Source organism: Alligator mississippiensis, chromosome 11 (assembly GCF_030867095.1).
Source record: "Alligator mississippiensis isolate rAllMis1 chromosome 11, rAllMis1, whole genome shotgun sequence".
NCBI classification, from domain to species: Eukaryota; Metazoa; Chordata; order Crocodylia; family Alligatoridae; genus Alligator; species Alligator mississippiensis.
In genome coordinates, this window is record NC_081834.1 from 7,752,433 (window position 1) to 7,765,885 (window position 13,453).

Genomic DNA, 13,453 nt, shown 5'->3' on the forward strand with positions numbered 1-13,453 from the left:
TCCTTGGGCCAAACTCTTTTCTTCTAGACACTGGGGGTCCCCAAGCAGCCCCTTGCAGCTCTTCAGTTTGCAAGGCTGATTTTCTGTTTCTGTGACTATTAATATTTATTCTTTACAGTCTGTGAGCCGACCAGAGCCTTCTGCATTCATGGGTTTTTGAGGCCGGAAGTGATCCATAAATCGTTGGGTTTCACTTTCTGTGTATCCCAGGCTGTAGCGTTACACCCAGTTACCTTCATATTAAGCCCCCAAAGCTGTGTTTTATGAGAGCGTTATCTTCCCAAGAGGAATGGATTTGAAGATGTCAAGAGACGGAGAATCCACCACCGCTCTTGGTTGCCCGGGTCCAGTGGTCAGTCGCCCTCAGGGCTTAACTAACTGGACCCTGGCATTTGAATTTGCCTTGCTTCGATGTCTAGCCTTTGGTTCTTCTGGGGCCTGTCTCCACTACACCAGCAACTTCTTCAATGCCCGCTGCTATTTCCCCAGGCAAGTCCTTGTGAACCTCAAGTCACCACTTAGTTATTTTTCTCCTTTTTTTGATAAGATAGAGCGAGTACCCTCAGGTAAGCACCAACAGCTCTGTTTCTCCTCAACCTCTTGACCGTAGCATCAATTAAATTCACACCCCCCACCCCACAACAAGATGGCATTGAGTGGTGCTTGGTTATATCAACGATTTATTAGAAGCAATGTTTGGTATATTTTGGAAGTTGAAAACCTGACCTGCGAAATATTGGGAGTTTGGTGCCCCGGCTTCACGTAGAAATGTGTTGATGTACCACGAACTAAGCACGGCCTGTGGGCTCCAGGACACCTGGATCCTATTCCTCCCTGGGTGTTTCCTGGCAAATCACTTGCCGTTTGTGTAAGTGGTCCTACAATAGATGTTGGATCCTGAGCTAAGGGGTTTTGCTAAGAGTAATTAGTAACGTTTGATAAATGTTTAACAGCTGCAGAGCACTATTACTATCCATGTCTTAAGGGCCTTGTTTGGGTGAGAGACTCATTCAGACTGAGATGATGAAAAGGAGACCAACTACCCAGAGAAGATGTAGATACCTTCAGACGCGGGATAATCTTAACTGAAGGCCTGGCACTGGCAGAGACATCTGGCAATAGCAATCCTGGTATAAGAAGAAGTCACCGTCTGGTCCAGGGAGACTCCAGCATGGCCGAAAGTCGGTAGAGAGTAAATGGTGGAAGGCAGCTGTGCTTTTGCCCCAGCTGGGTGCAGTTGTTTTACAGCTAGAAGGAAACGAGGAAGGCGTATAGAGAAGTTAAGAAGGACTCAATTGCTCAAATGGCCACTAGATCTTTTCTTTCTCAGGTTGGATCTCGCCCATCTGTGCCTGGAGCCTCCCGCATGCAGACACACACCCCAATTATTTTTTGTCTTCTCATGGCCCCAAAGACAATAGCAGCTTCTCTTCTTGATTTGCAAACATACATATCGTCTCCAGCAGGGAGGTGCCGCAGCTTGAAGTACTTCGCTACTAAAATACGCAACGAAAAAATGTGCAGTTACTGTGACAACTGTGCAGTTATTATGACAGCACAGCTGAATTTCTAGCAATTCGGTCTGCACGTATGAAATCATAGCAGATTTAGCCTCCTAATTGTCCTCCTCGTTTGCTCGCTCCAAATTGTTCTCTCCCTAATGGTGTTTCCCTTATTAAGCTTCCTGCCTTCAGAAATACCCTTGGCGTGAAATGCCGCCTCTGTAAAACAGCAGTGAAATTCTAGAAAGTCTGTCCAAACGTTGCTATAGATTAATACATCATCAGGATCGCACGTTGTACAGAGTCAACATGTGATAGCAATTGGAGGGATATGGCAAAAGGTGGGAGAGCGTAATGAATGCTGTCATAGGTTTGGCTTGAGACGCTTGTGGTATTTGCCAATCTCTCTCCTATAAATCCAATAGGCTTATGTGCTTAATTCGCCTCTTTGCATGTAACAGCCTTTGCTGTTTCTCGTCCCTGCTCCCCTCGGATGATTTGCAACCAGCCTCTCTCATTGTTGTCTCAGTTTTCCTCGGCCCAGCTCGCCGGGGGCAGGTGGAGCCAGCCTGCTGCAACGCTCTGCTCTAACGGAGCCCGGCGTGAAGCGTATAATCTCTCAGCGGCTGGGAGCTCAGCTCTCCCTGCTCAGCTTTCACCTGCTTCCTCCCCTCACTTGCGAGTCCTGATGCACTTTGTCAGCTTTAGCTTTCTCTGGAGCGCTCTCAGCTGCTCCGCTTGCCCCTGTTCACGGAGCGGTTGCTCTGGAAGGGAATTCCTTTCCCTTAAGCTCGATATGGAACACCTTCTCCTCGTTTCAGTCCCGCGCGCCAGCAAGCACGGACCCAGCCCTGACCCTCTCTGCACAGGTGAAATAAGGATTGCTCTTTCCTTCAGGTCTTGCACCAACACAACGGGGTCCTTTAGGAGTCTTCCCTTTTCCTTAGAGTCTGTGGGCACCCCTGCATGTGCCAGCAGGGCACAGATGCCCTTGTAGATGAGTTGGTGTATGTAACAGGTAGTCTCTTGCCACGTCTGTGAAGACAGAAAAGGAGTATTTCTGTACCCCAGCTTCTGCCCTCTCTTTGAAACTCTGCAGTTGCCTTGTCTAGCCCTTGAGAGCTCATCTCAGACACCTGTGCAATTTGCCCACTCCAAGGAAAGTACCTTTTTCCCTAAACCCGGTGTTAACCATGGTCTTGCCGAGCAGGAAATCTGAAAGCAAGATGAAATGTTAAGGCTAGGATACCCGATTGTTTTAATAGCTTGCACCATTACTGTCTTTTATGCCTGAGTGCACAGAGCTAGAGTATTGCATTTAATTCACCATTGCTGTAGAGACTTTGCTGGTCTTTGATTCATCCCATCTACATTGCAATTAATTCACCATTGCTGTAGAGACTCTGCTGGTCTTTGATTCACCTCGTCTACATTGCAATTAATTCACCGTTGCTTTAGAGACTCTGCTGGTCTTTAATTCACCTCGTCTACATTGCAATTAATTCACCGTTGCTTTAGAGACTCTGCTGGTCTTCTGTCAAGCCTAGAGTCAAATAAGAGTCTTCTCGCTCTCCACGCTCCTGGCCAAAGAGTTTGGCTGTAGGAGCTGTGAATGGACAGCTTGTAGATCCCAGCACTCCTCCCAGATGCATAGATATCTCTTGCTTCCCTCCATCTAGGGTTCAGACCCACTGGTTGTTCTTGAGGATATCGTTCCACACAAGGTTTGCTTCTGGGGAGAGAGGATACCTGTGGGTGTTAAAAATATCCAGAAGCTGATAACATTTTCTACATGCCTCTGTTTTGTCCCATCTAGCACTGTCTTTACATTTATCCACCGGTTCACCTCTCCAGAAACACGTGTGTCATCTGAGAGGAGCTGAATGCCACTGGGACTCGATCCAGCTCTAGCAATCCATGGCAGTTAGATGCCTACGTGCCTCCATGAGTAGTTGCACAGGATGTCGGGATAGTCTTCCAGGTTTTCGTGCGTCGTGATGCATTGCATTTGGTTACCCCGTCTCATGCGTTGAAGTCTAGGTTGCTGAAAGAAAGAACACCCATTTTCTAAGGGTTTCTTCTGCCTTCAAAATCAATCTGTCCATGTCAAGCAGTATTCCTGGTCAGCTACATGCTCTCCCCGGCAGGAAGGGTGGGGGGAATGCTGCTGATTTTAAATCATCCTGAACCCAGTGGAACAACAAACTCATGCAAAGTTTGCCTCGGGATCAAACGCGAGTGCCTTTGTGCTCTCGCAGGAGTGACTGTGGGATCCAGAATGGCAGCAAGAAACAGGCAAGTGATTCAATCAATGCACTGGAGAAGACGAATGCTTGGGTCTTGCAAAGCACTTTCCATTTGGGATCACAACATAGCATTAGCCCCATTTCACAGGTGGGAAGACCGAGAGCAAGGGACTTGGCGCGACTTGCCCAGCATCAACCAGAAGACCAGTGGCAGAGCCAGAAATTAAACCCCGGTTCTCTCCACTCGGCTCCCATTTCTTCCAGCCCAGCTCCTGTTGGTAAACTTGTTTCTAGAGGGTGGTAGGTTTTTAGAGGCTCCTCAGTACGAGGAAGTTAAACAGCATTGTTCCTGAATTTAGCTAACGAAGGGGCTAAGAAGGGAATGAGGAGGGGGGTGGAGGGAAGGGGCCAAGTCATCCTAATCCTGCAAGCCCCCAAGAGGCAGCTGGAGAGCATCTCCAAACCTCAGACTCCGCGAGGCTCACCCAGCCCGGATCTCCAGGCCACGTCCCTGTCATGTTACAGAGCCTGAAAAGAATGCATGGAGCCGCGCTGTGCTAGATTTATGACGTTGCTGGAGCTCCTGCGTCTGCCAAGTGGTGGCCAGACACTCTCACAGACTTTCCCAATTAGCAGCGTCCTGCATCTGATGTCTGGGGCTTGCCTATGCGTGTCCTGTGCATTGCTGCTGCTGGGACTCGGAGAGGGACCGCTCGTGGCCTGCTGTCGGCTTGGGCCAGCCGCACGGGCTGTGAGGCCGCGCCGAATGCAGAAGCCCGGGTCCTGCCGCTTGGCTGCAGAGTTGACATTTGGTGCATTTTGCTGGGGTGCTGGCAGGGTCGAAGCCACGAGAGTGGGTTGGTTTTCCCCTCGCCTGAGCGGGAGCACGATCCAGCCTGTTCATCACCTCCGATGTAGCTAGGCCTACGGGGTCCTTTGACTTTGCGTCCTTTCTCCCTCTTGCCTTGGATCCCCCAGTTCCCTGCTCGTGTCCTCACGACCCCAGTTGCCTTCACGGCACCGTCGCTCAGACAGGCTGATGCCATCTCACACTGTACTCCTGCCTGCTGGCTTGCGCTTGGTGTTTCCCCGAGGCCCCTTCCCTCGTCCAGGATCTTTTGCTCGGCAGCTTTAACTTCACTGAGCCTGGCCCTCCTTCCCTCCCTGCCAAAACCTTGGTCCGGCTCTGCCACCCACCCTTGGCTGTCACCCTCCCCACCCAACAAAGCCTAGGCCCTCAGTCTGACCCCAACCCTGGGATCCTTTGACCCCCAACCCTGAGATCCTTTTGTCGTTCCATTCCCTCCTATGATTTATGGCGGCTCCCCCCATCACAGAGCAGGGCTGCCATGTGCAAGGCTCTGTACAAACTCAGCACTTGCAGCCCGTTCCCGTCACCCGCATCCCTGCCGTGCCCTTCTCAGACCCGCTCCTCCTCCCGCGCTCGGCTGCTTGCCACCTTGCACCGCGTTTTGCCCCAGACGCCGCCAGTCCTCCCCACGCGCCTCCGCTCTCCCTGGAATCGCACAGCTTACTAAACGCTCTTCTTCCAGAAGCCCTTGGTGCCTTGCTCCTATTATCCGGAGCCCCACGTCCTTGTCGAACATCACCTGCCCTCCTCAATTCCACTGCTTAATCTCCCAGCATTGACGCTGCAGTAGCAGCAAGGAGCCATGACCAGGATTATCCAGGATGCTACAGGTAGATGCAAAGAAGACCACCCTCCTTTAGGCAACTTAACAGCCGCATTTGCAAAGGGCACGGGGGAAAGGGATATGTTGATACATACGGCATATGTATCAACATATCCCTTTCCCCCGTTGGAGTGCATACGGCATTTAGGGCACGCTCCAGCCTAGTGCCAAAAGCCACCCCCAGTTGACTCCACTGTGCGTGGGTACCTGATCAGCGGGCTGGGGACCTGCCGACAACTGGCCTCACTCCCCGGGGTGCCCATGTTTGCAGGTACTGGTATGCCCTAACCACTCGCCTTGCACTTGTCATGGAAATACATGAGAAAACCCACATGGCTGGAGGGATCCGCGTGTCTGGACCCAATTACAGGACCCAGCGCCATTGCACCGCAAGTTCCCCAAAACATCATGTAAATTTACAGCACAATGTTATTTTTAATAACAGCACAGAAAACATGTCCATCTGCAGAGCTGGCCGTGTTCCACCCTTGGCTGTCCGGGGATCAGGGACACTGGATAAAATTAACTGTTATGACATGACTGTAAAAAAATCCCGCAGACAGTTGGTGCAACCACTGTTTAATATTACACTGGCCTGAGGAAAAGAGGGGGATTGCTACGGCACCTTCCCCCAGGTGACATAACGCACAGTTGCAACCACAGAGGGAGCAGGCCTGGGAAACCATGTCATATTTTAAGTGTTATCAGGGCTTTCTGCAGCCTGAACCTATTTGCCTGGCTCTGAATGATCTCCCATGTATCGGTCAACAATGATTCACCAGAGTTCAGCTTCATCTGTTCTTCTAGACCGAGATGGTCGTGCAGAATAGTTTCTCATTTTAAAAAAATCTGGGTTGTAGCTTGCTACGATGGAAGTGAATTGGCTGGTTACGTTTATGAAAGCTGAATGAAACCTCGTCCCTCTAAATGTTTGGAGTAGCAAGGCTCTGAGCCCAGATCTAAGACTTAAAAAATGTCAGGGTCCGTTATGAAGGGAGACGCCTGCAGGGTCCATATCAGCATCCAGACTTTTTGCAGTGGTCCAAACCTAGGTGGGGTCTGAGGTTACCTCCAAACCACCTTTAATTCCCAGGTCTTTCCAGATTGAATGAGTTCTGGAGGAAGCCCAGATGTGTATGTTTGCCATTAGTAATGATGCTTTCTTGAATTGAAGTCTTCATTCTTAAATAATCACAAAATTGAGCAACAGGACCCATCTCAAAATGCTGTCCTGCAGCTTCTCCATTTGTACTCTCATTCGATTCTCTGTTAACGTCCTTTTTCTGTCGCTAACCGCAACCAAGTTCCCTCTGGATCCATAAGGAGATTGGTCCGATCTCAATGTCTGTTCTGGCCATTTCAAGTCAAACCACCATCTACATGTGAAACTTGGGAAATGCTGTTGAGTGTCTCATGATTTTGCATCAATAAATTGAAGTGTGCTGTGAAAATCCTTAGGGGATTTGTTGAGCCTGCTCCAAAAGGCTCTAGCCTGTAATGAAACCCAAGCTCAGGTGAGGTTTGAGGGGTTTGGTTTCCATTACAAACTCAATGACCAGACTGATGTTTGCTCCAGGCATTGGCAGTCGCTTGTGACTGCCAGCAACACTTGTTCCCAGCTTCTCCACTAATCTCCCATCTCTTCCCACCGCGAGGAGAATATGCAGCACTGGATCTAGCCAACGGCATCCAGCAGACTTTCCCAGGCGTGAGGGAGATGCAGACCTGATGTGTGTTGTGCAGAAGAATACATTTTGAAAGGGGACATACCCCCTCCCCCCCACGCCCACAATCGTTTGCAAATTATATAAAAGACGCTTCATGCAGATGCCTATGGCACATCCCGATGACCACAGATGTGCAGTATGCAGCCCCGCAGACCTGTCTGCAGCGCCGCATACCCCACACATGCAGCGTGTTCCCTGTGCTGCAAATTTGCAGTGTAGGGGGGGGATTTTTTGACACCAGGAGATCACAGGGTCCAAAAAAAAATCAATGCCTGCTAAAAGCAGGGTGGCGCACGTGGTGGCAGCACATGCTGCCCAAAACAAGAGCCTGGCCGGCCGGAGCCACGGTCCAGCTGTCGGCCAGGCTCCCTGCTGCAGGATCTCGACAACTGCAGCTCCTGGAGGCCCCCAGGACCCCAGATAAAGCTGCTGCGGCCTGCACCGTTGCTGGCCCCAGCATCCCCTGCCCCACCTAGGGCAACATGCTGCACACCACAGCACCTGTGGCACGGACGTTCCCCGGGGACAAGTCGCAGTGGCATACCTTCCTACTTGTGGGGACATGCCCCTAGGTATTTGCATGCCATAGTATGGCCAGGGCTAAAGCTGTGATGTTCTTGTGGTAGATACCTTCGAAAGAGCAGTGAACTTTCCCTTGGGTTGCTTTATTTACAAGCAGTTAGGGGCCTGCCGGGTTGTCTTGGGTTTCAGTCATTTTTATGGACATGCAGTAGAAACTGCTGGGTGTGATTTTCATGGCCCGGGTGCATGTGGGGTCTCAGACGGCTGTACGGTGCTTCCCTTACTCATGCGGAATAATACTTGGACTTCTTACAGTCAGCGTGTGGTGAGGTTTGGTAAAACGGGGCTTCATTATGGCCATGTTTTGGAGAACCCTGTTTAGTGCAACCGGGCAGTTGAAGCTGTGTCTGTGAACAGCGCACAGGTGAGAGCAGGGGGTTGAATGGCAGGGAGCAGGGTGTCTGCCTCTCCCCGGGACCAAGGAAGAAGATGCATGGGGTGGGGAGTCTCGGTTTGTCACATGGAGACAACAGGAACAGGGAAAGAGGTCCAGGCTCAATGGAGATTAGGATCCAGGCCAATGCCCTTGGTGGGCAGGGTTCAGACAGGTCTATGTGCTGAAGGTAATCAAGACAGTTAACTACTCCATGCCTCAGTTTCTCCATCTCTAAAAGGGGGATAAGACTTCTCTGCCTCCTCGTGGAGTCTAAGCCGCTAATGTTGGCAAACTGCTTTGAGATCCTTAAGCAAAAGGCCTCGTAGAAGATGAAGGATTAGAGAGACCGTCTGGACCGGGGTGACTCTAGAGGGTTAAGTTAAACAGGAAATACAGTGGCTAGAGGAAAGCCATGAATATTAAATTCCACCCTTTGCCACATAATCTTGTGTTATCGTTATTCCTTCTCTAAATATTTTCCAGTTTTCTTTACAGGGCATTTGTTATATGAGTAGCGACGGAGGATAGACACAGAGGCTGTAACTTGGCGCAGCTCTGCCTGCCTTTCTGCTGCTGTACACATTTGTGCAGTGGGATTTGAAGAATTTCCTCTGACTCCAGAAGCGATATGCAAACAGTCAGCTGTACAGCCATCGGTCTGTCCAACAGACATGCTGCATGACCCCAGAAATAATACAGGTGGTCCGCAAGACGGTGGTGGCTGCTGGGGGTTTCGGAGCAAACCCGCTCTGCCTGGGATGTCGGGGTGTTGCATAGATCCTCAGGTTGTGGAATCTGGTCTGCATTACTGATCACAAAGCAACCGCTGGGATTTCCCAAGCAAAGTGTTTGACTTATCACTAAGCAAAGAATAGTTTTCCAGGGAAGGAGTGATCCAAACAGCCATCTCACCAGACCCCTGTCTGCCAGCTCAGCACTGCCCTGCCTAGACCTCAAGATGCAGCTCTCCAAGTCCTTCGTGTTTCTCCTTTGTGCAATGCCAGGCCTCCAAGATCCCCAGTAGCACTCAGAGCCTGAAGAGATCATTAACTCTGTAGGTCCTGAGCGAATATAGAAGGCAGTGCATGCATGTGTGTGTGTGTGTGTGCGCGTGTGTGTGTGTGTGCATGCATGCATATGTGTGTGTGTGTGTGTGTGACCCTTTTTATTCTACTTGCAATCACTGACTTCATTTTGACAGGGGAAGCAGGAACGCAATGATACAAGGGAGTAGCTGTGACTTGGTGGGCTTCCTCTTCCATACATGCTACCTCAGGTATTGTGCTGTCGGTCTAATAATATGCCGGACACGTCAGACTCGTGGAGTTTTAAGACTAGGATGGACCACTGAGATCACTTCCTATAGGACCCCAGCCTCCAAGCCTCACCCAGTAATTCAGTGATTCCCAAAGGGTGGACCAGGAGATCCCTTTGCATGAGGACGAAAATACTCTCCTTCCCCGTCCAGCACCCTATGCCTGCCCCAGCTGCTCCAGTGGTGCCCGCTCCTCTGGGGACTGCTGCCTCGACTGCCGCTGTCCCCCCTCTTCCCTGCCTCGGGCAGCTCCTGTTGATCTCTGTGAGTGGTTGGGCAGATGCACGGATGGAGCCATGCTTTGCAGTCTGGCTTGCCCCCTCCACTTCTCCCACACTCCCAGGAGGGCAGGAGGGGGCGTGGGGGTGGTCACCAGTGGGTGATACTCTGCAGGAGCAGCCCCAGCAGTAGGAGCTGCCCTTGCCCCTGGGGTACAGGCCAGGGGGCGGGGGCAAGGGCAGACAGTAGAAGAAGCAGGGCTCAGCCAGGTGAGTTCCTGCCCCTGCTGCCCTGAGTCGGCACCAGTTAGATCAGTGATTCTCAACTATTTTAGATCCAAATCTTTTCTAAAAGTAGACAGATCTCCATGATTTTCAACTGCGGTGCAGCGAAGCTCAACACAGTTTTGGAGGGTCCTTGAAGCTAAAAAGTCTGAGAACCACTGATATGGAGACTAAGCCTTTGCTTAAAGAAAGATGGTATTTAGTGTCATTTATTTTTCACAATACATCTCAGTATGGGTATGAGTTCCTCTGGGAGGGGACTGAAATATGTTGTATGTTTTGTGTGCACATGTATATATATATATATATATATATATATATATATATATATATATATATATATATATGGAGAGAGAGCAGTATATTGAGAGGGAGGGAGGGAGGTATATTTATACTTTTTGGGGTGTAAGAGTGGTGTGCCACCAATTTTAATCCAGAGAAAAAGTGTGCCCCGCGTATCAAAAAGTTTGAGAAACATTGTAGTAATTCTTGCTTTATGCCTTCCCCCTTTAGAGCTGAGCTAGTGCATGCATCTCCTTTAGACAGACAGGCAAACTTACTCTGAAGATTGAATCCACCATGTTCACAGGTAAGTTGTTCTGGGGTTTTAATCACCCTTGCCATCAAAAGATGTTTGCTTTTCTAGGTTGTCAAGCTGCAACAGGAGTGCCCCTACTGAAGGCCTTATTGCTAGTCCCATCATCTTTGAATAGTTTTCATGTGTGTGGGTCAGGGGGTGGGAGCTTGGTCTTATGGCCAAGGTATGATCATGAGACCCAGATCCCTCTAAGCAAATGGTAGCTTTGCTGTGGATCACCAGTCTGTAGCCAGATTCCCTGGTCCATCTGAACTGTGCTTCATGCCGGCTTACAAGGCAGTAACTGTTCTTGCTCTGGAGCCATGAGTGCAAATTGCACGTAACGCCTTCCCGCAGCCTCCCGCAGCCATCTTTGAGGAATGCCCCATCTCTGTGGATGCATGGTTGTGCCAGGCCAGTGTGCCTGACGGGTGCTCCCAGGCCCTCGTGGGATAGACATCATGCAGTGCTGTAATAGGCATCCAAGTGAGTGGCACAGAACGATATCAAGGAGGGAACATAAGACAAGTGGCTTCAATTAAGTAAACCAGAAGGATTTGGCTGACTATTAAAACTCTTGTCTTTTCCCGCAGGCCAGGGCTTGGATTAGCGCATGCCGGAGAAATTAGAGAATGCAGCCTCTGAGTTTGTGCATGTGGCCCAGGGGATATTTGGATGAGGCAGCTGGGTACCTGCATGCCTCCATCACAGACAAGTGCTGGATCCTTTCACATATTACGCACGTTCCCTCCGTCATTTATGTGCTTCCTCGCTGGGGAGGGGTGATGGTTGCAGGAGGGAGGCAAGTAACAGCAACCTCCCCAAACCCCCTACTCTAACCTTTCCCGCGCTCAGCAGATGCCTCTCCCCCTGCTAACAAACCAACATCCTGGATCCCAGCACGCCCAGGGGATGGAGAAGGATGGAGCCAGCTCCAAGGCTGCAAAGTGGACAACCGTGGTGCTGAAGGTGGGGACAGATGACCCAGCTATGTCACAGTCCTGCCTCTGCTGCTAGGATGCTGGCGAATACTGGGCAGTTAGTTAATTAGACCTCTCTGAGCCCTAGGACTTACATCTGTAACTCTGTCTTATAATACTGCTCTCCTCCCTTTTAAGAGCTATTGACAAAAACACCCTCAAAGACCTCAACGTTATTATTATACGAGATGTAGCCCGGGTTGGTGTGGGCATATCATGGTGTTCTTCCATGGATAGACACAAACGTGATACCACTGTAGTTCAGAAAACACTCATCAAGAACTATAATCCTCTAGCATTTTTTTTCTCCTTTCCTTTTCCTATGCTGCGGATGGGCCTGGTCTTTACTGCCCCTCTCTGGGAACATTCTAAAATGCACCAACTCTACAAAAGCGAGGCACCAATTTTTGTCTTTCCAAGCGAACAGCGGCTCCCGCTTTTGCTCCTGGCTGATGTACTGTGCTCCGTTCTGCAGATGCCTTTTTTCACCAAGTTCGTGACAACCATCACCCCACCGGGGCAGCCCACTACCCTAAAGATCTTGCTCCATGACCAGCCAGGACCCGATCTTACAGCCCTTCTCACAGCAGCAGCCTGGTTAAAATCAGTGCTAGAGCTCACCTGAACACGGGATGCAGGACTGTGCCGTACTCCTCCTGCTACCCGCTTGCACTGGGCTCTCCTTCCACTGGGTCCGGACAGGGAAGCCAGTGCTTCCAGCCTCCTGGTAAGTATGAGATTTTCTAGTTTTTTTTATTATTGTCCCAAAGAAAGCTGGTTTGTAAAACGTAGATCTCTAATGACACCATGCCCTTTGCAGCAGACTTGGGATTGACAGATGAAATGCGTTCGTTAACAGCTAAGGAGTAAGGAGTAGTAGTGGAGCTCCCATAAGGGGAAAAGAGAAGATACCAAAGAGTTAATTATTTTACATGGTTTTCATGACATGCCCGCAGCCTCCTATGACACTGTCTATCCTCTCTCGCGCAGAGGCAAAACAGCATCTTTTTTCTTAGCAAAAAGCAGAGAGGAATTCATAAGCAAAGGAGTCCTCCATGCTTTGCTCCCAAGGGCTTAGCTGCCAGCTCCACTTCGGGGATGCTGTTCCTGTGCTCTGCTTCCCGTCTAGCTCACGTTCCCTGCAACTTTTCCACTTCAACATCTTGTCGACGCTCCTTCCTCAGTTGGTTGCTGTGATTCCCAGCCAACTTCTTGCATTTCAGCGACTGGTAAAATGTTTGTACAAAATCTAACCTCTCCTTGTGACAATAACATTGTTGTTCTGTTTCCTTTGCTAATCCAGTTCCTCTCCACTCTCATATGCCCGGTGTCCCTCTTCCAGGGCGTGCACGCTAAAGCAAAAGGAATCAGAAACAAATAGAAAGCGTTTGTGCTCGGCCTTTCTTTATGGCGCACCTACGACTTCTTTTTCCATTCACAAATTCAGCCTTGCGCTGAGAATTCACTGCTGTTCTGATTCATGACTTTATTTCACATGTGGAGATGAGATCAGGAGATGGGTTGTTTTGGCTTGGGAAAGAGCTCAGTCTTTGAGGAGATTTTTTTGCTTTGCAGGGAGTGTGGAGGAACCTGCGGGGTTTGCTTCTGTTTCTGGTGCATCACAGCCCGTGAGGACACTGTTGGGGTCGGGGGTGGCTGATGCTTTGCGAGCTTCCTTTGCTCGGTTGTCACGCTTAAACTCTGCTAATCCTAATATCCTATTTCCCCCTTTTTTTTTTTTTTGCTGATCCTGGGGCTGCTTTTAGGACTGCAAGGGAGATAAAGGAGAGAGCATCCAGCCCCTCCACCAGTACTGAGGAACTTGAAGCATCCCAGCCACGACGCAGCAAAACTTCTGTATGCAGCATTATTGCCCACATTGCCAAAATGCACATGCCAGAGCACACCCCTCCACCCTGATGGTTTCTGATGCAGGTGAGAGCCAACGACT

At 50.1% G+C, this 13,453-nt stretch overlaps 1 protein-coding gene across 2 annotated transcripts in view; it reads left to right on the top strand.

Annotated features, from left to right (window-relative positions):
* Window positions 1-11,912: 11,912 nt before the first annotated feature.
* Window positions 11,913-13,453, top strand: part of LYSMD4 (LysM domain containing 4) — a 29,119-nt gene continuing 27,578 nt past the window's right edge. The window contains exons 1-2 of one of the 2 annotated variants that reach the window (XM_019477843.2): window positions 11,913-12,229; window positions 13,269-13,437. In XM_019477843.2, the coding sequence (XP_019333388.1) occupies window positions 13,432-13,437 (6 nt within the window). In that variant the 5' untranslated portion in view covers window positions 11,913-12,229; window positions 13,269-13,431. The remainder of the gene's footprint in view (window positions 12,230-13,268; window positions 13,438-13,453) is intronic. The other variant, XM_019477841.2, reaches the window with a different exon arrangement.